The following is a 27,157-nucleotide window of genomic DNA, read 5'->3' on the forward strand; positions in this document are numbered from 1 at the left end:
TAATTCGATTTATCTTCTTTTTTGAAAAAAGGTAACACTTGGAAGAAAAGTCACATGTTGTCACATGCACAGAAGACTATCAATGTGACTGAATATTAATTGAAGACAGTGAGAATAACTTTCCTCACTAGGATTCTTTTTGATTACTAAGACTAATGAGAAGGAAGCTCTTATTAAAGAGTTGAACTGTTGTGTTTAACATTGCAACTTTATCCCAAAGGCAAGAGTTCATAATATAGTATAACCCTTTAGTGTCCTTTCTACTTAAGAATATGGTAGAACCTGCCCACAACTAGGCCCAAGAGAAGGCTCACCACTCAAAAAAAGGAGGAGAGATGGGCAAATTCAAATTTGCACTTACACATACAGACCATTCAGTCCCGAATACTCATGCAAAAAGGCATTTTTGCTAATACTAACCTATCACTCATGACAGGCTACCAAGATCGTCCATGAATGAAATCCTTTATGAATCCTATAAAACTGCAAACATACAGATTTTAATTTTTCAAGTCACTTGGCTTGCTGTGAAGCAGGAAAGGCACAGAAATTCAAAAGAGCAACACTTCTTTTTTTTTTAAGCTATGAAACAAATTATCTGTTATAGCAGATTAATTTTTTTAAAAAATTAACTAGGGCAGTGGGACAATTAATAGGTCCAATGGTCCACGTAATATTTTCTAATTATGAATTCTACACCCTTGCAAAAAAAAAACTGTGTTAATAGCAGACCAAGTACCAAATCCTAAACTTTATACATCTCTTAAAAAAAAAAAAAAGGCATATGCTACTGTCTATACACTCAAAGTGGTTCTGATGGGATGAAGAGTTTGTGTTTTAGGTTCACAGTGGATGCACTGAAGGCAGTGGGGAAGAAGGACAGCCACTGAGGTTTTGACCAGTCACCAATATAAATATTCTCAGGCGAACAATGAAGCATAGAAGATCTGAACCTCTGTATCTGAGGTTGAAACAGAATTTTCCCTCTTGGGTAATGGACTCTTAGCGCATAAGAGGTAAATTTCTCATGTGGAACATGAGTAAAATCAGAGTTAAGTGAATTAATACTGCATCTAAATGCAAAATGTTACTTTAAAAAGTGGCAAAGTTTGCACAGCAAAAGCCCAAAGCACATAAGAAATTATTCTAAGTGAAATGTGATTTAAAAAACAGTAAGGTGTTAGATTAACATTAAATTTAAACAAAAGATAAAGTCTGAAGTAGATAAATATGACCTTCTGCTATATACATAGTCCCTCCATAATCATAAAAGACCTAGGGTCCCAAAACCTTGTAGTAGGAAATTCAGAGTTAAGGATCATAGCCTCCACGAGGAAATACAGGATTAGGAGACTTCACTGGTGAACTTATCCATCAAAAGTTGGATGACTTTTTTGTGCCCATGTGATAAAGGAGAAATCTTAGGTGTGCCCTGTCTCCTCTTGCTGTGGGTTTTTGAAGGTGCCGCATAAAAACTTGATTCTAATTTCAAATTTCAGTGGTCCACATGACAGGATTTAATAGGCTCCATCTCCTGTGATGCAGGACTGAGGTTTCACCAATTATCCATGAAGATGGTAGATAAAGAGTATCAACGATAGTACTGTATGTTGTTAATTCCTAGATAACCTTGTGTTGCCTTATAAGGTTTCAAGATTTCCCTCCACCAGTATTCAGTAAGATGCTTTTAAATTCATTTAACTTCGCAATAATTCATATTCCATTCTTTCTTTTCCTATACCTGGTATTCCACAGACATTTAATGCCTAATTATATTTCTGAGTTGTTGACTCTCTCCACCTCCTGGATTAAAAAAGATTCTGTATTTTCACATTTTAAAAGTGTTACTAAAAAAAAATAGCTCTTGAGCCTTCTCTCCAAAATTTAAATTCACATGGTCTTAGCACCATTTATGACAACTTAATACTAGAACACATCAGAACACAGAACTTTCTAACCTAGGTCCCCTAGCCCTCATATACATGCTTTGCTCCCTTCTAAAGACATCCAAAAATAACTCTAAGGATGGATTTTTGTCCCAGGTTTTCTTCTACCTACCAGGGCTAAGTTACAAAAATTTTTACTCCTCTCTAAAAGTTTGCTTTACATGCAACTGAAATAATTCAACTTAAATTCTTACAGTAGCAGAAAAGGTATAAAGTCAATCAAAAAATATCAAATGTTGGGGCACCTGACCAACTTGGTCAGTAGTGCACGTGACTCTTGATCTTGAGGTCTTGATTGCGAGCCCCACGCTGGGTGTAGAGATTACTTTAAAAAAAAAAAAATATATATATATATATGTATATATATATAAATAAAATTATACCTCAAATGTTGAATAACAAGAATCTATGTTTGGTATAAGGACATATGTCTTCCAACAAACATGCTTTCAACAGAAACTACATTAGCCATGACTTCCTTATGTCTGTAGTGCAATGAAAATCAATGGACTCGAGACAGGCTTACATGCCTCCTTTAGCTTACAGGGCCCTGAAGAATGTAGAAACAAAGAGAGCATTTTTTGGCATTCAGTACTTGAGAACTATCACTACATTTGACGAAAATATATAAAGGCAGACCCAAAGCTTTATAGGTTTGAGATACTCCGCTATACATATCAGAAATATAATAAAGACAGTATTTCCTCACAGACCCTGTCTCACTGGTGTGCCATGTGCTAAGCATCAGTAAGATGATCTTCACGGGCATCCTCTTAAAAAATCACAGCCTTAGATAAAACTGCAAAATAGGTAAACTTTGTTTTTATAGTCTACGGGGACTATTTATTTATTTATTTTTGGCAAGCCGGGCCTCGGGGGAGACATTTAATGATCAGTGGGGACACAACACAGCCCCGTACGGAAGCACCAAACTTAGCTCTGAAGGAAAACACCACACAACAGACTTGCCTGGAGAAGGAGCTGCCTTTCAGTTGGTTGGGGGAGGGGGAGGAATGTTCCCAGGGCCTTCGGAGGGCAGTGGGGGCCTCAGCATCGGGGGCATGGGAGTTGGGGGACGTACCCCAGGATTTGAGGGGTGAACTCTAGGAGGCTGGGGGTGGACCCCAGGAGCTGGAGGATGGACTATGGGGACTATTTAAAGATAAATTTAATGAGATAACAAAAGTCCATCTTCTGTTTAGTACCTATATTCTATTATTAATGCATTACTATTTAAGAGTGATAATTACTAGTAACAAAATCGGAGAAATCTTCAAATATTATATACTATGCAAGTTATAAAACTGACAATGATGTGCCAAATGGAGGGAGAGTATTTCTGTAAGATACTCCATTCATGTTCCAGTAACCAGAGAAGGTAGAAAGCGTCCCTGATTGTCTTTAAGAAGCTGAGCAGGAGGGGCTGAGAAGATAGTGGGGTAAAAGGACCCTAGGGTCACCGTGTGTCCCATGGACACAACTAGATGACACTCCTGTCAGTATAAATAACCCAGAAAACAACCCAAAGACTGGCAGAACAAACCCCACAATGAAAGACAGAAAAGAGCCCACACTGAAGAGGGTAGGAAGGGCAGAGACATGGTGGGAAGCTAATTGGACCATGGCATCCCCGAAGGGAGGGAGCCATGGGCACAAAGGGAGAAAAAACAGACTGTAACCAGGGAGCTCACATGGGGAAGACAATTCCCCATAACACCGGGCTTTGAAAATGAGAGGAGCCAAATTACTGAGTTCTTACAACCAGAATGAGTTAAAGCCTAAAATTCTAAAAATCAGCCAGCTGGGTTCTGGGAAAGCCCAAAGGGCCTCAGAAAGTGGAATTCCCACCCTTTAAGAAAGTTCAGTGAACAGCCAGGGGAGATGCAGCATAGAAACAGCAGTTTAAAAAACATCTGGGGGATAGAGAAGAGTTACTTATTCATCTCCGAGTGATAGGGGAGTTTCACAGGGAGACTCCACCAGGAACAAAGGAGCCACTTCCCTCCCCAGCCGCCAGGCACAAACGAACAGCCCCGTGGGAGAAACAGTGCAGCGCCAACATTCACGGACCTGCTTATACCAAACCCCACACCCTGCAGCCCATCTTGCCTCAGTCCCAGCCCCCCCCCCCCCCGCACCGCCCCAGAAGACCTGTGCCACATTGCAGGGCCTTGGTCTGGGCAGTGGCGGAGAGCCGCTGTGGAATACCATACACCCTGTTAAAATTATGCACTTCACCCTAGCTTCGGACCCAACACTGCCCACAACTGGCAAGGGGAGTCACTGCAGACGACTAGATTGAGGGTGAAAAAGCAGCCAGGACACAACAGCAGGGTTCATGCTACACACAGAGGAGACACTCCAGAAGTGCCAGGTTCTGGGGAACAGGGGACACCACACTGCAGGGCACTTCTTCTTCACAAGGCCATTACTTTCAAGGGCAGGAGATGTAGCTGACTTTCCTAACACACACAGAGACAAAATGAGGACACACAGAAATATGTCCCAAATGAAAAACAGGACAAAACCACAGCAAGAGATGTAAGCAAAATTGATATAAGTAATATGCCTGATAGAGAATTTAAAGTAATGATCATAAAGACTCACTGGACTTGAGAAAAGAGTGGAGGATATCAGTGAGGCCCTTAACAAAAAGATAAAAAAGAACCAGTCAGAGATGAAGAATACAATAAATGAAATTAAAAAAATACACTAGGCAGAATAAACAGCAAGCTAGAGGAAGCAGAAGAATGAATTAGCAACTGGGAGGACAGAGTAATGGAAAGTAATCAAGCTGAGCAGGTGAGAGGAAAAAATTACACAAAATGAGAAAAGACTAAGGAAACTTAGTGACTCCATCAAGTGTAATAACATTTGTATAGACACACCAGAAGAAAAAGAGAAAAGAAGGAGGCAGAAAATTTATTTTAAGAAATAATCACTGAAAACTTCCTTAATGTGGGGAAGGAAACAGATATCCAGATCAGGCGGCACAAAGATTCCTCCAACAACATTAAGCCAAGGAGGTCCACACCAAGACACAGTAGTTAAAATGGCAAAAAATGTGGATTAGTCAGTTGCTCAGCCGACTCTTGATTTCAGTTTGGGTCATCATCTCAAGGTTGTGAGATTGAGCCCCTAGTTGAGTTCAGCACTCAGCATGGAGTCTGCTTGAGATTCTCTCTCTACCTCTTCCTCTTCCTCTGCCCTTCCCCCCCACCTGTGCAAGTGCTCTCTCTCTCTCAATAAATAAACAAAATCTTCTAAATAAAATAAAATGGCAAAAAGTAGTGATAGAATTTGAAAAGCAGCAAGAGAAAAGAAGATAGTTACCAACAAGGGGAAACCCCATATGCCTATCAGTGGATTTTTCGGCAGAAACTTTGCAAGCCAGACAGGAATGGCATGATAAATTCAAAGTGCTAAAAGGAAAAACTCTGAAGTCAAGAAGACTCTATCCAGCAAGGCTATTATTCAGAACAGAAGGAGAGAAAAGAAGAGATTCCTAGACAAACAAAAGCTAACGGAGGAGTTTGTAACCACTAAACCAAATCTGTAAGAATGTTAAAGGGAACTCTCTGAGTGGAAAGACAAGACCACTCTGGGGGATACAGAAGAGTTACTTACTCATCTCCGAGTGAGAGGGGAGTTTCACAGGGACACTCCACCAGGAACAAAGGAGTCACTTCCCTCCCCAGCCGCCAGGCACAAACGAACAGCCCCGTGGGAGAAACAGTGCAGTTAAGGGTAAGAAAAGTAGAAAGCACAAAAGCACTAAAACTAAGTCAATAAAAATAAATCAGTCAAGAGAATTAGAAAATAAAAGGATATAAAGTATGACACCATACACCTAAAATGTGGGGTGTGGGGGGGATGGAGTCAAACTTAAATGACCATCGACTTTATACATACTACTATATACAGAAGGTATTACAGACAAACCTAATGATAACCACAAAGAAAAAACCAGTAATAGAAATGCAAAATAAAAAGAAAGGAATTCAAGTGTATCACTAAAGAAAACCACGAGAGAAGAGAAGGATCAGAGAAGAACTACAAAAACAACCACAAAACAACTACAAAAACAAACAAAAACAAGTAACAAAATGGCAATAATAAATTCCTACCTATCAATAATTGGAACGTAAATGGACTAAACTCTCCAATCAAAGACAGAATGGGTGACCGAATAGATAAAAAATACAAACAAGACCCATCCATATGCTGCCTACAAGAGACTCACTTCAAACCTAAAAACACATGCAGATTGAAAGTGAGGGGAGACAGAAACATTTATCATGCAAATGGATGTCAAAAGAAAATCAGGGCAGCAATACTTGTCATCAGACAAAATAAACTTCAAAACAAAGACTGTAACAAGAGACAAAGAACACTATATAATCATTAAGGGGAGATCCAACAAGAAGATACAATGATTGTAAGTATTTCTGCACCCAACATGGGAGTACCCAAATACATAAAACAGTTAACAACAAACAAAGGAACTAATCAAAATAGTGATACAATACCAGGGGACTTTAACACCCCACTTACATAAATGGACACATGATTGAAACAGAAAATCAACAAGGAAACTGTGAATGACACACTGGACCAGATAGATTTAATAGATATATTCAGAACGTTCCAACCTAAAACAGCAGAATACACATTCCTTTCAAGTGCACAAGGAACATTCCCAGAATAGATCACAGAGGTCACAAGTCTCAACAAATTCCAAAAAAGCAAAGTCATACCATGCATCTTTTCTGACTGTAAGGCAATGAAAGTAGAAATAAACCACAAGAAAAAAATCAAGCACAAATACAAGGAAATTAAACAACATGCTACTAAATAATGACTGGGTCAACCAAGAAATCAAATAAGAAATCAAAGAGCACATGGAGACAAATGACAATGAAAACAAAATGGTCCAAAATCTTTCAGATGGAGCAAAAGCAGGTCTAAGAGGGAAGTTTATAGCAATACAGGACTAGCTCAAGAAGCAAAAAAAATCTCAAATAAACAACCTAAACTTACACCTTAAGGCGCTAGAAAAAGAAAACTCAAACCAGCAAAAGGAAAGAAATCATAAAGAGTAGAGCAGAAACAAATTATACAGAAACTAAAAAAAAAAAAAAAGAAAGAAAGAAAGAAAAAGATCAATGAAAACAGGAGGTGGTTCTTTGAAAAGATCAACAAGGTTGATAAACCTCTAGCCAAACTCATCAAAAAACAAAACAAAACAAAAAAGACAGGGCTCAAAAAAACAAAATCACAAATGAAAGAAGAGAAATAACAAATGACACCACAGAAATACAAAGGATTTTAAGAGAATATTATGAAAAATTATATGCCAACAAATTGGACAACTACTGATAAATGAATTAAGGTCACAGGATACAAAATCCATGCGCAGAAATCTGTTACATTTCTACAGACTAATAATGAAACAGCAGAAAGAGAAATTAAGAACACAATCCCACTTAAAATTGCACCCCAAAAAAATCCATTTATGATAAAAACCCACAACAAAGTATGGTTAGAGGAAGCATACCTCAACAATAAAGGCCTTATATGAAAAACCCACAGTGAACATCATTTTCAATAGGGGGGGAAACAGAGCTTTTCCCTGAAGGTCAGGAACAAGGCAAGGATGCCAACTCTCACCACAACACTTGTATTCAACATAGTACTAGAAGTCCTAGCCACAGCAATCAGACAACAAAAAGAAATAAAAGGCATCCAAATTGGTAGGGAAGAAGTGAAACTTTCACTATTTGCAGACAACATGACACTATATATAGAAAACCCCAAAGACTCCACTGAAAAACTACTTCTTTACGCAACACACAAAAATAAGCTCAAAATGGATTACAGACCTAAATGTGAGACCTGAAGCCATAAAAATATTCTAAGAGAGCACAGGCAGTAATGTCTCTGACGTTGGCCATAGCAACGCCTTTCTAAATAGGTCTTCTGAGGCAAGGGAAACAAAAGCAAAAACTATTGGGACTACAGCAAAATAAAAAGCTTTTAACATAGCAAAGGAAACAACCAACAAAACTAAAAGACAACCTACTGAATGGGAGAAGATAATTTGCAAATAACATATCCGATAAAGGGTTAGTATCCAAACTATATAAAGAATTTACACAACTCAACACCAAAAATACCAAATAATCCAATTAAAAATGGGCAGAAGGCATGAACAGAACTTTCTCCAAAGAAGACATACAGATGGCCAACAGACACGTGAAAAGATGCTCAACAGCACTGATCACCAGAGAAATGCAAATCAAAACCACAATGAGATACCACCTCACACCTGTCAGAATGACTAAAGTCACAAACACAAGAAACAAGTGTTGAGGATAATGTGGAGGAAAAGGAACCCTCTTGTACTATTGGTGGGAATGCAAACTGGTGCAGCCACTGTGGGAAACAGTATGGAGCGTCCTCAAAAAAGTAAACCTAGAACTACTCTACAATCTAGTAACTGCACTACTGAGTATTTACCCAAAGACTACGAAAACACTAATTTGAAGGGAGACATGTACCCTTATGTTTATTGTAGCATTATCTACAATAGCTAAACTATGAAAGCAGCCCAAGTGTCCATCAATAGATGAATGAAGATGTAAGATGTGGTGTGATACACACACACACACACACATAATATTATTCAGTCATAAAAAAAGAATAAAATCTTGCCATTTGCAAAGGACATGGATGAATCTAGAGTATCAAGCTATGCGAAAAAAGCCAATCTGAGAAAAACAAATACCATATGATTTCACTCATATGTAAAATTTAAGAAACAAAGCAAATGAACAAAGGAAAAAAGAGAGAGACACAGACCAAAAAACTGACTCTTAACTATAGGGAACAAACAGATGATGACCAGAGGCGAGGTGGGTGGGAGGGTGAGTGAAATAGGTTAAGGGGTTAAGAATACACTTACCTCGACGAGCACCGAGTAGTACACGGAATTGCTAAATCACTCTATTTATAGTACACCTGATACTAATACAACACTGTATGTTAGCTACAATGGAATTAAAATTTTAAAAAGAAATTTTAAAAAGAAACTACAAGTATTATTTTAATATCAAAATCTGAGGGCAAAAAATTAAAGATAAAAACAGATCATTTCAACTATAAATGCAAAAATACTAAATAAAATCCTAACAAACTGATGTAAATTATTTGTTTAAAGAATACCACACTATATTAAATCAAGTTTATCACAGGAATACAACATGGTTTAATATTTTAAAATGTACTAATGACATCAACAGGCAAAAGGTCTAAGATCATCTCAGTATAAGCTAAAACCAGATCTGTATTTTTAATAGATTTTAATACTGACTGTAAACCTACAGTCAATATGTTTTTTAAAATGAGAATAAAACAAGTTATGCCAACTATCACAATGTTTTGTAATACTGTCCTAGAAACTCAGACAAATGCAGTTAAGAAGTTAATAAATGATAATCCGATCCTTAGAATTAGGTGTTAGGTAGACGTAGGAGAAATGTACTAAAATGAACAGCTTTCCTACATGTCAGAAATAACAAGTTCTATTTATTAACAGAACATCCATTCACCAGAGCAACAAAAGAATCAAATACCTAGAAAATCTCAATAAATACCATGTGCACACATAAACATACATATATATAAAATCACATATATATATATAAAATAGATGAAAACCTTTACTAAGATGTATAACAGAAGGCTTAAATAAATGGAGAAACATGCTATGTTCCTGAGTGAAAAATCAAGTTTATTAAATCCCCTATAATCCACACCCTCCTGAGTCTCAATCACAACCCTGATAAGGTCTTTCTTAACACAGTGTACCAGACTTCGTGCGAAGGAAGAAGCTGATAAAAAGAGTGCATTCCTTCCCTCCGCCACCACTGTCCCCACCACTACTTTAGCTCAGACTCACCTCCCTGGGTCACTGGACACACCCCTCCACTGAGCTCCCAGCCCAGGTGCAGGCGAAGGTTTCGGCGTACAATCCGACCCCTCTGGCTCGCAAGGTCTTTCTGCCGCAGCCACCTTCCCCAGCCTCTTCAGTGGCCGTCGGCCTCCCATTCACACCAGTCTTACCCACCACCCAAAGCTTCTAGAGCTGAAAGGATAACGGCCTTGGCTACAGTGTGCCTTAATACCCACCAGCTCCTTCCGGAAAGCCCATCCTCCTGTTCCTCTTCCCAATTCTGTGTTCGTGCTCCTTCCTCTAGAAAGCCTTTTATGACTTCCTCTAGTCACACTCAGAGCCCCCAGTCTAGATTTTCAGAGAATCTTGTGCGCTGACCTATGAAGGCACGGACCTGTCTGTTCACTCCACTAGAACAGCAGGAGCAGATAAACAACGAGGGATGAGGAAGTAAAGGAGCCGTGGCGAGAGTCTGAGAAGACCTAACAGGATGTCACTGGAGACCCAGAAAATGAAGGCATGTGAGTAAGAAAACTACCCCAAGCTCGAAAGAATGAAGACAACTAACAAAATGTCTGTTATAGAGCTGAAGATTGCCCTTTGGAAACCCAGAAAAAGTAGATATAGACTCTACCCACCTACAACTTCAATTAGTCCAAGTACCAAGCCATCAAGAGGGAAGGACAGAAGAACAGCCTTCACCCTTTCCGGTTCCAACCCTTCTTCCTTCTTCCAGGGATAGAAAGTGTCTAGTCCTGGTGATTGAGAGAAAAGTTCCATTAAGAGTAAAAGAGACATAAACAGAAATAAAAATGTAAGAGAAATAAGAATATAAGCAGAGAAAATAAAAGTAATATGCTTGCCAACTCAGATTCTAGAGTCAGAGATAATAATGGCTTAAAATGAACAAGAACATCAGGACAAAAAAAAAAAAAAAAAAAAAAGAGTAGTAAGAAGTCCATACAGTCCCCCAGGCTCCCCTCCCCATGCTCTGCTCTTAAACAGAGAAAGTCAAGCAATGAATTCCATCTCTTGTTACTTGTCAGTACTTAACCCAAAAATACAGAACACTGGCAGAAAGAAAAACAGATCTTAAAAATGTCAAGGCTGTAGGAATGGGAAGCCATGACCCCACAAAAGGTAACATACTATGGATGCCCAATGGACCAGAGACTAAGGATTCTGCCCAGGGAGCACACATCATTTACCTAACATCTACCAGGAACCAGTGCTACCACCCTAGAAAAGGTGCAGCTTATGGAAACTTGGGTTTTAGACTTTCACTGCACACTTACAGTGAATCAGGGAGCAGAGGGAGGCTATTTCTATTGTCGTCAGATCTGACCCTTTTCCAAAAGAGAGGAAAAAATATACCATCTTTTCGTGCATTCAAATACTTACTCGCTTCCACTATGAATTGAGTGTGGGTACAGACTACGTTAGGCACTTGGCAGGACCAGGAGAGCAGGCGTGATTTAGAAAGGCTGGTATAAAAAAGGCTGAAAGGAAAGGGGGATGGGAGGAAGAGGGGCAAGATGAAGCTGGGGAAGTTAGTGGTGCCACACCATCCAGGGCCTTACGAACCACGCCTTGAAGGTTATTTTAAAAACATTAAGAGGTGCCAGTGAAGGGTTTTAAGCAAGTAAATGACTTGGCCAGACTTTTCTACTTTTTAAAAGTTCTTGGGCTGCAGTGTGGGGAATGAACAAAGAGAAATAATCGGAAAAGGAGGAGACCAGTTAGAAAACTGGTGAAGCCAGTCAGGTGAACCACCACCACTATGAAATAAAACAGAAAGCAAAAAAACACAGCAAATACCAGAGTATGATGACCACCAGTCTGGAAAGGAAGGAATAATATTTAGAAACAGCTATCACACACTCTCACACCCTGGATTAAATCTACCACTGTACTGGCCCCACAGCCGCCCTACCACCCTCTGCCCAGTGTTCTCCCCAACCTCTCACCAAATAATTCTTTTTTCCCCACTGTCCCAACCATATCAAGCAGCTGTCCAGTTCATTAGCCACTTGGCCCATGTGGCCCTTTATATTGGTTAAAATACGTTTTCAAATTTAGGTCCTCAACAGACACAGCCACATCTCCACAGCAGCGAGCGCCCAGCACAGATAAGAGAGCACTCCCATCACGGCAGCAAGGTCTGCTGGACGGTGCCGGGCTACAGCTACATCTACACCTGCCACCTCACTTGGTGAGCCTATTTACAATGACGTATTTACCTGAGAGGCACCTGTGAAGGCAGACTCGGCTCACTGTCTTACGCCCACACCTTGTATATTAATAAGCTTCACAGTGCAGTGAAGAATCATAGTGTACAGACCACCAGACAGGCCCTGTGTTTTGGCTCATTAATCCTCACTATGCTCTGAAGAGAGAGAAAAGCAGCAGGCATCATCCATGTTTTATAGGTGAGGACACCAAGGCACAGAAATTAACCTGCCTGAGGCTATAAAGTCAATAATGGAGTCACAAATAAAAGCTGAATTCCCTAACGCCTTGACCAGTGCTCCATTCATTAAAGTAGTAATGGCTGATTTAAGAACCCAAGGATGGAAACTATTCAGTTTCACCTGACCCAGGCAACCATCTGCTTTAACAAATGGCTGGCTATACCCACAGGAGGGTCATATATGTTGGTCCACGTGTCTGTGTGTGTGTATATATAATGTATGTGTGTGTATAATGTGTGTGGTATAACGTGTGTGTGTGTACACACGCACGCATGCACGTGCAAGCCAGAAAAATAAAAATACAGAAAAGCAGGTACCCCTTGAGTTTGCCCCAACTATCTCATCATTTGTGATAGAAAATAAAAGATATTAGACACACTTAACTAAAACTAACAGCACCAAGGTACGGTACACTCCTGCATTATTAGTTTTTCAATGATGCTATAAAAAAATTACAACCTAAAAGCTCTGCATTTTGTAATTCTTATTTGCCTCTGTAGTCAAAGTAAGCATGACTTTCATGTGCACTCTCCAAACCTGTATAAGCAACGGGGACATGAAGAGGCAGTTCTTCTATTTCCATTTCAACTCCCTCATTAACTGAAAGGAGTAAAATAATACATGGGGAGACATGAACCAAGCTATAGATTAAAGACATAAAACCCACGTACAGCAATTGCTTGTGACACTCTTGACAAAGCAATTTGAAAATGCAGCCGCCAGCATTCACTAATGCATCTCCGTGCCCTAACACCGCAAAACAATTTACCCGGAGCTTCATTTGAATGATGTGAAGTCTAAGAAATAACTCAATAGTACTTGCCCAACATCTGAATTCTTACATATTTTAACTAAATATGCAGAAAAAGCACAAAAAATAGATTCTGAAGTGCTGGAAAGCATACAAAATAGTTATTTCTACACTTCTTTTCTTATTAATAAGTATGACTCAATCTACAGAATATAACTAAGTGAATTTATGCAGAAAAATCAAAGCTTCCGAAATTAATTTGGCAATTGTTTCGAAAGTAAAGGAGCAAATCGCCCTCAAAAATGTCAAAGAAAAAGGGCACAAATGCTGAATTTTAAATATAAGATATAATGGTCATGTCTAACCTCAGCTGTGAAAGACAAGAAAGGGAGCCATCTGCCTGGGTCTTACAGGGTGTGTTCCATCACAGTCTTGACTCAGGAATACAAGTCAACTAAACAACACTGTTTAAGTTTAACGACTTACACAGCGTTCCTCGAGGCTCCGTAGGAAATTAAGAGTTTGACTATATCCAGGTGCCCATTCTTGGCGGCATCATGAAGCGGCGAGTCGTTCTGATAGCCAGTGGTGTTCACCAACGCCTTGTGCTGTAGCAACAACTCCACTACCTTCAGGTGCCCATGATTGCAGGCTTCATGCTAATTAAGTAAGAAAGGAAGGGAGAAAAGCAATGAGGAAGAACAATGCATAATATCGTAATAAAATTGCACTTGAGAAAAATAAATGTGAACTTGTCAGTAAATTGATTCTTATCTAAATATTCATACAGACTGTAAGTATTGACCCACAGTAAAGCCCTGTTAATAATCTTAATAAGATACATGATGATCAAGATCTACACAATTCACGGAAAATGGTGTTATTTATCTAAGCCTTTGGTCAACTACTCTTTTTTTAAGAAGAAAATGTAGTTGACCAACTCTGTATGTGTATAAACCAACTCTAGTTCCTAAACTGTTCCATAGTAAAAAATTACAAACAAAAAAAGACTTAGAAAGTATTTAACAATTAGATCATGCATAAAAAGTGAAATTCTCCATATGCTAAGTGGTGCACCCACACATACACATAACCACCCCACCAAGTGAATATCCTGGAAAGAGTATTTACAAGACAATCCTCTCTATTTGCTGAAGCTACAGATTACTGTACAGCTGGTATTGATGATAACACAAATAACACAGAGTAAGTGCTCAAAAAGAATAAATGATGTAACAGGTAACAATGCGATGTGCAAAGATGCTTCATGGGCAAATATTTTCTTATGTCTAATGAACTGTTAATGACGCCACTATATTGTCCTCCAATAAATCTTGGGCATACTGTGCTTTTTAAGTACATCTATTTCATTCATAATAAGCAATACCACACGAAATGTCCGTAGGGCTGTTTCTAGGAGAAAGGAAGCCAAATTAGACATCAGCTCCTCTAATAAATCACTCACCAAACTTTACTACAATTTGCCTTACTGGCTGAAAAATACAAAACAAAAAACAAAAACAAAAAACCTGACCTTTCTTCGAAAAGGTTAGCTAGCCCATGGAGTCAAAACTTAACAAGTGACTCCAAAAGAGACTAAACACTGCCAGCTTAGAAATTTGGTGAGAAATTATTATTCACAACTTTAAACCTTGTTTATACCTGGACTAATGAAAATCTCCCAATTTCCAACTCACAGGGTAAGGGCTTCCACCTCCTCTGTTGACACCTCTACGGCTGCCTTCAAACTGCCCACAATGAGCCCAGGTAGCATTGTTCCCATGAATTTGTGCCATTCCTTTTCCAGACTATACTTCACATTGCGTTTTTAGTAATAAGGATTTTTTAAAAATGTTTAATGTAAGCCAAGATTTTCTACTGCCTCTATATATTTGCAACTAGGTAGGGTATAAATGAGGCTACAACAGATTCTCAGTAAGAATCACTGCCTTGTGATACAATCCTATACCCTGTTTCTCTGACCTCTCTCTGTTCCAAGAAATCTAGTTCTAATGACATGCAATGTGGCCAAAGAGCCCTGATGTAGGTTGTAGTAGCTACCTCCAAGTCAGCTACATTCAACAATACAGTATAACAAGATTCCTAAATCTAAAGGTAGTCGGTGAAAAGGTAGGCAATTTCTTGCCTGTCACAATTGAAAAGCTAGATGAAAAAAATCATCATTTTCCCTTACTTGATGAAAATATAAATTCTTCAGATTAAAAAGAGAGTGAATACTGCAGAGGGTAATATACAGACAACTATATAACTATAAAGTATAATAACCATAAAACATAAACAACATGAGAATAGAAAACTACCAATGGTGTCCATCCAGCATGATCTTTAACATTTGGGTCGCTTCCGTTTTGTAAGAGGTACTCAACAGAAGGTACATCGCCCTAGTAGAAAAATGAAAAAATAAAAAGAAATTAAAATCATCAAGAAAAGAAGATATTGAGATTTGGGTTTGGTATTAAGATTCTGTCTTCTTAAAGATAGAATCAAACTTAAATCTTTTCTCTAATGCCTACTGCTCATGAAAAATAAAAAGTAATGTATGGATGAAGTGTTCTGAGGTATCAAGTCATGAAGTCATATAGTCCATCCTTGAATATCAAGTATAAAATACCTGCGATTAGCAACCCTTATCAAAAGTCATTTCAAAATACCAAATAAAGGGCACTAACCAAAAATCAACTAATGATAATGAAGTATTTAAAGTCATCACTTCATTTATGAAAAACATCCTTTTTGAGGATGCATTAAAATGATTTCCAAGTACTGTTTAAAGCAAAATTAAGGCTAACAAGATTACTCAGTTAAAACTGCCAAAAACTGTTTTCTTATTGACAGTTACTCCCTTTATCCTTAATACAACAATTTAGTTTATATTCACCTTATTTGCTCTAAGGTATTTTTCTAGGCAAAAGCCAGGCTTATTTCCTCCAAATACTGCACAGCTTACCCCAAAAAAGGCTGAATAAATAAAAGTTACATAGGGCAAAAGTTACCTATGACAAAGCTGTGTTCAACTGGTTTTGTAAAGAGCTTCTTTAGGGAGAAGGAAATCTCTCCTCTCCCACTCCCAGCTCCAATATTCTTCTGAAATGAGTTTTTCCCCTCTTGGTTTGATTATCGATAAGTCACTAAGTCTCCTAAAGACAGTAACTTTTATTTGCTTGTTTGGGGCTACCTCTCAAACACAGCAAATCTTAAGATGATAGCTTAACTTAGTTTTCTTAAAAAAAAAAAAAATCCATTTGCAACATACATCTTTATGTTCCTAAATTAACAAAATGACCCTATATACTTAATGGATCTAAAAAATAAGCATTATATATGTTTCAAATCAACTGCCCCAGTTTCAGTTAAAAAAACATTTTCCCATAGTTTCTTAGGGGTGCAAATTCTGTACTAGTACAAGTTAACATTTACTTAGCAACATTTGCTCTATCTTCCAGTCAATTCCAAATAAAACTAGGAGCATCTGTCAAGATACAAATTTGAATTTTCTTCAACAATCCCATGAATATTGGGGCAGATCAACTGCCAGAACCACACACATTCATACATTTCCAACCTTCAACATGAAAGTACACATACACACACACACACACACACACACACACACACACACACACACAGTCTTCTGAAAGATGTCCTCATTCTAATTCTACATAGTAGTCACAAAAACATATTAACCTAAAGAAGCCCTTAAAATAATATAAACACAACGGTGGGACAAAGAATCACAGGGGAACAGTCACATATAAACAGTGACAATCTAAAGACTAAAAGCAGACTCTCTTATAAGGTTGCTAGACAGTGGTATTTTTCTTTCATGTCACTTCATCAGACTATCAAAGTGTCTTCTGTTAACAAACCATCCCTAGACTTCCCCCAAAACACATAGCCAATTTGCAAACTACTTGTTATTTATACCCAATCTGCTTTCTCCTCCACAGTATTAAAAAGTTTGTCATAATTTCATTGTTCTACTTTATGTAAATTTAAGGTCATGCACATAAATAACATTATGAAAATTAAAGCCCACAGAAACTGAGTAAGCTTGAAGCAGTATGGTGTTCCTGGGAAATAAATTAACTTCTGCTTCTGATTTCTTTAAATTACTGTCTTTGCTAACAGAATATTTTCTGAGTAATAAGTACTCACTTTTATTAGACTCCCCACAACTTAAAAGGATAACTGAGATTTTCTTAAACCACGGTAAGAAAAACAAAATCATCTAAGGAAAGTTTTTACCAAGGCTTGTAAGAAATTTTAAATGGATTTGGTATTTTCAAGTAATACCTAAGAGGCTGAAAATAAAGGAAGATGTGTACCACAATCAATTTTCTTATTGCTAACCTTTCGTTCAAAAAGATTCTTCACACATCCATACATGTTACAGCAGTATAATCTGACTTCCCAAACACACACACACACACACACACACACACACACACACACACACACACACACACTTATTTTTCCTTATTATAAAGATTAGCTCTTCTAAAATACAATTAAGAGTAAATATCTTGATAAAAATGGTACAGGACATTACAATAATGACGACTTACGCAAATGGTTAAGCTTTTCCACATAAATAAACTAATCAGCTACCTAAAACTTCTTCTTTTGGCAACTAGATATTGTTAGAAAATTTTTTTAGTCATCAGAATGAAGCTCTAAAATACATTAAACCCTTCCCTGGCTTCTCAGACTTTACTGAATAAAGTAGTTTCACAGATGATTCTGACAACCTAGTCTGTGATGGTAAGTTCCTGATATTAAGGAGGTTCAGTATTATAAAAGTGGTGGGTGACAGAGGGAAAAATGGATACTGAGTCCAAGGGATGTTCTAGAAATTAAAATCTTGAAAATATCATAGATGCGAGTTTGCTTCTAAGTTCTCTGCTACTTTCTCAGGAAGGTACTATGAAGGATATGTAGTAACATGTCTTTACACACAACATGACTACCTTAAAATACAATGAATTACAAAGTCAAACCCTGAAGGAGACTCCTCACAAGGGATGTTCTCTCTCCACCCAGGGGATTCCCATCACCTTTGTTAAGTGTATCATGCCTTGTAAGTTGCCTTCAAAATATGATTATGTCTGCATCAAAAGTGTATTATGGGGGCACCTGGGTGGCTCAGCCGTTAAGCATCTGCCTTCGGCTCAGGTCATGATCACAGGGTCCTGGGATTGAGCCCCGCATCAGGCTCTCTGCTTGGCAGGAAGCCTGCTTCTCCCTCTCCCACTCCCCCTGCTTGTGTTCCCTCTCACTGTGTCTCTGTCAAATAAATAAATAAAAATCTTAAAAAAAAAAAAAAAGTGTATCATGACATGCCAAGGTCAAGCCTTTCTTTCTTCTATTTCATGATACATTCAGTACTGTAGCATGAATTATAAGTAATCATTACCATTTTAAGAATCTGCTAGAAACTTGAGGATGTTTATTCCAGAAACTACAAATTTTCAAGCAAAGGTGACATAATAACAAAATTTTCTCTATGTCTAAAGAAATATCAAATACTAAGGTTTTAAAAGTTATACCAGAAGAACAAATAATGAGTGCTTATCTTAGTTTCTACTTAGGTGCAACACTTTCTCATAAAATCTCACATTTATAACAATGTTCTCTAGCATTTTAACCATAGGTGACATTCACATCCAAATACAAATAGAAAAACAGGCAATAAAGAGAACTGACTGGATCTCAACTTTTGTTCTGGTTAAATGAGAATATGCACAACATCCCAGACAACATATTAATGAATAGTCTGCTTGAAATTCCACAGTGTAATAAAATCAAAGTATAAATAAGGAATTCAAGAATAATCCTGTGTGGGGTTTGCATTAAAATAGTGCTGGATGTCCAAAAACTAGATGGCTCATCTGTAAATCCATGATTCTGAGGGGAAAAAAGGATTTGAGAACTGATCATTACAAACAGAATCGGCAAGCAATAGAGTAGCTGTCTGCATTCAAGTAGCCTGAATTTAGGCAGTCTGGATATTTACTAAGACCCTTCCACTGCCAAGTACGGAGCTTATCAAGATAAATAAGGTAACAGATGCCTAAACTTAACTCAGAAGTCCACGTCCAGGAATTTAGCCTACAGATACACCCCCTCACATACGAAACAAAGATTGCTTACCACAGCACTGTTTATAAAAGCAAAAGAATAGAAGCGAACAGTCATCCATCTATAAGGGACTAGTTAAACAACGAAAATTCATAGAAAGCAATGCTACGACAAAAATATACAGAAAGCTGTGTCGTAATATGAAAGCATTTGCTTATATTTACATAAAGAAATTCACAAAGGACACACAAGTAAGAAAGGTAGTTAGCAAAAAGGGCCTGTCAGTATTAGGGTAGCTAAGGGCCGAAATGGAAGTGAGGTTTTCTACTATAAATACTTTTATTCTTATTTTTGAAACATGCAGTTATGAAGTTAACTTTTAAATGAAGAATATACTCTGGATAACCACAATATCTAAGTCATGTCATAAACAGAAAGCTAAATGAATATAAATGCAAACAAAATAATGTCACCATAGAGAAGAAGCTAACTCTGGGAATTCTGAGACTTACTAAGAAGGTAGGATGTAACCTGGATTTTGAAGGTTAGGTACAAAGAGCCAGGACAGAAAAAGGAAGCATGTAAAGGAAAGAATTTAAGAGTCGGAGAAAAGAACACGTGAAAAGTATTGGTAGCATTAATGAACATACCCAAATAATTCATAAAGCTAAATACAGTTCAGTGTGACAGGAGAATGGAATGGGGTTCAGATCATGATGGAGTAGAAAATTTGCTCATTTATTCAACAAATTCATCTGCTATGTTCCAGGCAATGTTCTAGATCCTGAAGATGTAACAGTGAACAAACAGCATTCTTGCTTTCATTCTAAAGAGAGAGGCAAAAAACTAAGAGATCTATAATAATAACAGCATGAAAAACAAAACAAGCAGGGCTGCTAGGCAGTCTCTCTGAGGAGGTGGCATTTGAGCAGAAGCCTGAAGGAGGCTGAGCACACTGGGCTGTGTAGACCCTGGGAAGGACGGTGGAGTCTATTTTCACGGGGCCAGGAAGCTACTGGTAGGAGAGCACAGAATGACAAATTTTGACTTAGGTCAGATTATTCTGGCTGCCACAGAGAGAACTGAATGCAGTTAGAGTACAGGAAAGCAGAGCAAGAAATTAGGAAGCTACTTCAGTGGTGGTTGTTAGTATAATCACACCCCCACCCCCGCACAAATGTCTGTGACCTAATCCCCAGAACTTGTATGTTACACCTTACAGGACAAAAGGGACTCTGTAATGTGCTACAATTTCCACTATATTTTAGGGTACTGAGCTTCAATGGGGATTAATGCTGCACTGTCTAGGTAGCCGCAGTCTAATCATGGGAGTGTTTAGAAGCATCTGCTGTGGCAAGCTTTGAAGACACAAACTAAGGAACATGAAAATGGGGGGGGGGGGGGGTGAGCCTAGCTGGCTCAGTCAGTGGAGCATGAAGACTCCTGATCTCAGGGCTGTGAGTTCAGGCCCCACATAGGGTGTAGAGATTGCTTAAAAGTAAAATCAGGAAGAGGGAAAGGGAAAGAAAGGAAGGAGGAGCAAGATGGCGGGGGAGTAGGAAACCTAAATTTTGTCTGGTCCCAGGAATTCAGCTGGATAGGGATCAAACCATTCTGAACACCTACGAGCTCAACAGATCGAAAAAAAGAATAGCAGCAACTCTCTAAACAGAAAAGTGACCACTTTCTGGAAGAGTCATATTCTATCCTTTCATAGTAGTTAACCTTATTTTTGGTGTGTGTGTGTATATATATATATATATATATATATATATATATACACATACATATATATATATGTTATTCTCTCTTTAAAATTTTGGGATACAGTTTCTTCTAAAAGACCAAAATATACCCTAAATCTCTAGTGTATGGCTTTGTGCTAGTCTCCTGCCTGATCACATTCTCTCCTTTTTTTTTTTAAATCCTTTTTTTTTAAATCCTCTTCTTTCTTTTTTCAACCAACCTCTTATCTGATCAATTCCTTTTATAAAATCTTTTATAATTTTCATCTTTAGGGACGCCTGGGTGGCTCAGTCGGTTAAGCGTCTGCCTTCGGCTCAGGTCATGATCCCAGTGCCCTGGGATCGAGTCCCGCATCAGGCTCCTTGCTCAGCAGGGAGCCTGCTTCTCCCTCTGCCGGCAGCTCCCCTTGCTTGTACCCTTGCTCACTCTCTCTTGCTCACTCTCTCTTGCCCACGCTCTCTCTCTCTCTAACAAATAAATAAGTAAAATCTTGAAAAAAAAATAATTTTCATCTTTACACTCATATTCCAACCCTTCATCGTGTTTACCCTTATTTTTGTACATACATAGTATTTCTTTCTTTAAAATTTTCAGAGGCACTTTCTTCTAACAGACCAAAATACACCCAAAATCTAGTGTGTGGCACTAATCTATGCACCAGCCTGATGGAATTTGATCATATTCTGTTTTTTCGCTTGTTTGTTGGGTTGGGGTTTTTTTATCTTTTCCTTTCTCTTTTTTTTTTTTCCTTTTTCTTTCTTTCCCTTTCTTTTCCCCCGGTTTAAGGTCTCTTCTGATTTCTTTAGTGTATATATTTCTGGGGTCGTTGTTACCTTGTTAGAATTTTGTTCTCTCATTCCTCTATTCTCTGAACAAAATGACAAGACAGAAAAAATCACCTCTAAAAAAAAGAACAAGAAGCAGTGCCGACTGCCAGGGACCTAATCAATACAGACATTAGTAAGATGTCGGAACTAGAGTTCAGAATGACAATTTTAAAGATACTAGCTGAGCTTGAAAAAAGCATGGAAGATACTAGAGAAACCCCTTCCGGAGAAATAAAAGAACTAAAATCTAACCAAGTCGAAATCAAAAAGGCTATTAATGAGGTGCAATCAAAAATGGAGGCTCTAACTGCTAGGATAAATGAGGCAGAAGAGAGAATTAGTGAAATAGAAGACCAAATGATGGAAAATAAAGAAGCTGACAACACCAGAGATAAACAACTACTGGATCGTGAGGGCAGAAGCTGAGAGGTAAGTGCTACCGTAAGACAAAACAATATTAGAATAATTGGGATACCAGAAGAAGAAGAAAGAGAGAGAGGGGAAGAAGGTATACTGGAGCAAATTATAGCAGAGAACTTCCCTAATTTGGGGAAGGAAACAGGCATCAATAACCAGGAGGCACAGAGAACCCCCCTCAAAATCAATAAAAACAGGTCAACATCCCGACATCTAATAGTAAAACTTAGAGTCTCAGAGACAAAGAGAAAATCCTGAAAGCAGCTCAGTAGAAGAGATCTGTAACCTACAATGGTAGAAACATTCTATTGGCAACAGACCTATCCAGAGACACCTGGCAGGCCAGAAAGGAGAGCATGATATCTTCAGAGCACTAAATGAGAAAAATATGCAGCCAAGAATACTATATCCAGCTAGGCTGTCATTGAAAATAGAAGGAGAAATAAAAAGCTTCCAGGACAAACAAAAACTAAAGGAATTTGCAAACACAAAACCAGCCAAACAAGAAATATTGAAAGGGGTCCTCTAAGCAAAGACAGAGCCTAAAAGTAACAAAGACTAGAAAGAAACACAGACAATATACAGTAACAGTCACGTTACAGGCAATACAACGGCACTAAATTCATCTTTCAATAGTTACCCTGAATGTAAATGGAATAAATACCCCAATCAAAAGACACAGGCTATCAGATTGGATTAAAAAAACATGGCCCATCGATATGCTGTCTGCAAGAGACTCATTTTAGACCCAAAGACACCCCCACATTGAAAGTGAGCTGGTGGAAAACCATTTACCATGCTAAAGGACACCAAAAGAAAGCTGGGGTAGCAATCCATTTAACAGACAAATTAGATTTTAAACCAAAGACTATAATAAGAGATGAGGAACGACACTATATCACCCTTAAAGGGTCTATCCAACAAGAAGATCTAACAATTGTAAATATCTATGCCCCGAACATGGGAGCAGCCAATTATATAAGGCAATTAATAACAAAAGCAAAGAAACACATCGACAACAATACAATAATAATAGTGGGGGACTTTAACAACCCCCTCACTGAAATAGACAGATCATCTAAGCAAAAGATCAACAAAGAAATAAAGACTTTAAATGACACACTGGACCAAATGGACTTCACAGATATATTCAGAACATTCCATCCCAAAGCAACAGAATACACATTCTTCTCTAGTGCCCATGGAACACTCTCCAGAATAGATCACATCCTAGGTCACAAATCAGGTCTCAACGGGTACCAAAAGATCGGGATCATTCCCTGCATATTTTCAGACCACAGTGCTTTGAAACTAGAACTCAATCACAAGAGGAAAGTCGGAAAGAACTCAAATACATGGAGGCTAAAGAGCATCCTACCAAAGAATGAATAGGTCGACCAGGAAATTAAAGAATTTTAAAAATTCCTGGAAACAAATGGAAACAAAACTGTTCAAAATCTTTGGGATGCAGCAAAGACGGTCCTAAGAGGAAATTACACAGCAATACAAGCCTTTCTCAAGAAATAAGAAGGGTCTCAAATACACAAACTAACCCTACACCTAAAGGAGCTAGAAAAAGAACAGCATAATAAAGCCTTAACCCAGCAGGAGAAGAGAAATAATAAAGATCAGAGCAGAAATCAATGAAACAGAAACCAAAAGAACAGTAGAACAGATCAACGAAACCAGGAGCTGGTTCTTTGAAAGAATTAACAAGATTGATAAACCCCTGGCCAGACTTATCCAAAAGAAAAGAGAAAGGACCCAAATAAATAAAATCATGAATGAAAGAGGAGAGATCACAACCAACACCAAAGATATACAAACAATTATAAGAACATATTATGAGCAACTATATGCCAGCAAATTAGATAACCTGGAGGAAATGGATGCATTCCTAGAGATGTATCAACTACCAAAACTGAGCCAGGAAGAAATAGAAAACCTGAGCAGACCTATAACCACTAAGGAAATTGAAGCAGTCATCAAAAATCTCCCAACAAACAAAAGCCCAGGGCCAGATGGCTTCCCAGGGGAATTCTACCAAACATTTAAAGGAGAATTAATACCTATTCTTCTGAAACTGTTCCAAAAAATAGGAATGGAAGGAAAACTTCCAAACTCGTTTTATGAGGCCAGCATTACCTTGATCCCAAAACCAGACAAAGACCCCATCAAAAAGGAGAATTACAGACCAATATCCCTGATGAACATGGATGCAAAAATTCTCACCAAAATACTAGCCAATAGATCCAACAGTACATTAAAAGGATTATTCACCACAACCAAGTGGGATTTATCCCTGGGCTGCAAGGTTGGTTCAACATCTGCAAATCAATCAACGTGATACAATGCACTAATAAAAGAAAGAACAAGAATCACAGGATCCTCTCAATAGATGCAGAAAAAGCATTTGACAAAGTACAGCATCCTTTCTTGATCAAAACTCTTCAGAGTATAGGGATAGAGGGTACATACCTCAATATCATAAAAGCCATCTATGAAAAACCCACAGCGATTATCATTCTCAATGGGGAAAAACTGAGAGCTTTCCCTCTAAGGTCAGGAACATGGCAGGGACGTCCACTATCACCACTGCCATTCAACATAGTATTAGAAGTCCTAGCCACAGCAATCAGACAACAAAAAGAAATCAAAGGCATCCAAATCAGCAAAGTAGTAGTCAAACTCTCACTCTTTGCAGATATGATATGATACTTTATGTGGAAAACCCAAAAGACTCCACCCCAAAACTGCCAGAACCCATAGAAGAATTCAGTGAAATGGCAAGATATAAAATCAATGCACTAAATCAGTTACATTTCTATACACCAACAACAAGACAGAAGAAAGAGAAATTAAGGAGTCGATCCCAATTACAGTTGCACCCAAAACCACAACATACCTAGGATAAATATAACCAAGAGGCAAAGAATCTGTACTCAGAAAACTACAGAATACTCATGAAAGAAATTGAGGAAGACACAAAGAAATGGAAAAACGTTCCATGCTCCTGGATTGGAAGAACAAATATTGTGAAGATGTCCATGCTACCTAGAGCAATCTACACATTCAGTGCAATCCCCATCAAAATACCATCCACTTTTTTCATAGAAATGGAACAAATAATCCTAAAATTTGTATGGAACCAGAAAAGACCCCGAATAGCCAGAGGAATGTTGAAAAAGAAAAGCAAAGCCGGCGGCATCACAATTCCAGACTTCAAGCTCTATTACAAGGCTGTCATCATCAAGACAGTATGGTGCTGGCCCAATACAGACACATAGACCAGTGGAACAGAATCGAGAGCCCAGAAATGGACCCTCAACTCTATGGTCAACTCATCTTTGACAAAGCAGGAAAGAATGTCCAATGGAAAAAAGACAGTCTCTTCAACAAATGGTGTTGGGTAAACTGGACAGCCACATGCAGATTAATGAGACTGGACCATTTCCTTACACCACACACAAAAATAGACTCAAAATGGTTGAAAGACCTAAATGTGAACCAGGAGTTCATCAAAATCCTAAATGAGAACACAGGCAGCAACCTCTTCGACCTCAGCCACAGCGACTTCTTCCTAGAAACATGGCCAAAGGCAAGGGAAGCCAGGGCAAAAGTGAACTACTGGGACTTCATCAAGATAAAAAGCTTTTGCACAGCAAAAGAAACAGTCAACAAAACCAAAAGACAACCAACAAATTGGGAGATGATATTTGCAAATGTCGTATCAGATAAAGGGCTAGTATCCAAAATCTATAAAGAAATTATTAAACTCAACCTCCAAAGAACAAAGAGTCCAATCAAGAAATGGGCAGAAGGCATGAACAGACATTTTTCCAAAGACATGCAAATGGCCAACAGACACATGAAAAAGTGCTCAACATCGCTCGGCATCAGGGAAATCCAAATCAAAACCTCAGTGAGATACCACCTCACACCAGTCGGAACGGCTAAAATGAACAAGTCAGGAAACAACAGATGTTGGTGGGGATGTGGAGAAAGGGGAACCCTCCCACACTGTTGATGGGTATGCAAGCTGGTGCAGCCTCTCTGTAAAACAGTATGGAGGTTCCTCAAAAAGTTGAAAATAGAGCTACCCTACGATCCAGGAATCGCACTACTGGGTATTTACCCCAAAGATACAAACGTAAGGATCTGAAGGGGTACGTGCACCCTGATGTTTATAGCAGCAATGTCCACAATAGCCAAACTGTGGAAAGAGCCAAGATGTCCATTGACAGATGAATGGATAAAGAAGATGTGGGGTGTGTGTGTGTGTGTGTGTGTGTGTGTGTGTGTGTGTGTGTCTCTCTCTCTCTCTCTCTCTCTCTCTCTCTCTCTCTCTCACACACACACACACACACACACACACACACACACACACACACACACACACAATGGAATATTATGCAGCCATCAAAAGGAATGAAATCTTGCCATTTGGAACAACGTGGATGGAACTGGAGGGTATTTTGCTGAGCGAAATAAGTCAATCAGAGAAAGACATGTATCATATGACCTCACTGATATGAGGAATTCTTAATCTCAGGAAACCAACTGAGGGTTGCTGGAGTGGTGGGGGGGTGGGAGGGATGAGGTGGCTGGGTGATAGACACTGGGGAGGCTTTGTGCTATGGTGAGCACTGTGAATTGTGTACGACTGTTGAATCACAGACCTGTACCTCTGAAACAACGAATACATTATATGTTAAAAAAAAAAAATGAAGATAGCAGGAAGGGAAAAATGAAGGGCGGGGAATCGGAGGGGGAGATGAACCATGAGAGACTATGGACTCTGAGAAACAAACTGAGGGTTCTAGAGGGGAGGGGGGTGGGGGGATGGGTTAGCCTGGTGATGGGTATTGAGGAGGGCAGGTACTGAATGGAGCACTGGGTGTTATACGCGGACAATGAGTCATGGAACACTACATCAAGAACTAATG

At 38.6% G+C, this 27,157-nt stretch overlaps 1 protein-coding gene across 2 annotated transcripts in view; it reads right to left on the bottom strand.

Annotated features, from left to right (window-relative positions):
• The window catches only part of BARD1 (BRCA1 associated RING domain 1), an 88,422-nt gene that overhangs the window by 29,186 nt on the left and 32,079 nt on the right, over positions 1-27,157 (bottom strand). Inside the window, exons 5-6 of one of the 2 annotated variants that reach the window (XM_027591483.1) lie at positions 15,444-15,524; positions 13,609-13,781 (exon numbers count right to left, since the gene is read on the bottom strand). In XM_027591483.1, the coding sequence (XP_027447284.1) occupies positions 13,609-13,781; positions 15,444-15,524 (254 nt within the window). The remainder of the gene's footprint in view (positions 1-13,608; positions 13,782-15,443; positions 15,525-27,157) is intronic. The other variant, XM_027591484.1, reaches the window with a different exon arrangement.

This window comes from Zalophus californianus, chromosome 3 (assembly GCF_009762305.2).
Source record: "Zalophus californianus isolate mZalCal1 chromosome 3, mZalCal1.pri.v2, whole genome shotgun sequence".
NCBI lineage: Eukaryota > Metazoa > Chordata > Mammalia > Carnivora > Otariidae > Zalophus > Zalophus californianus.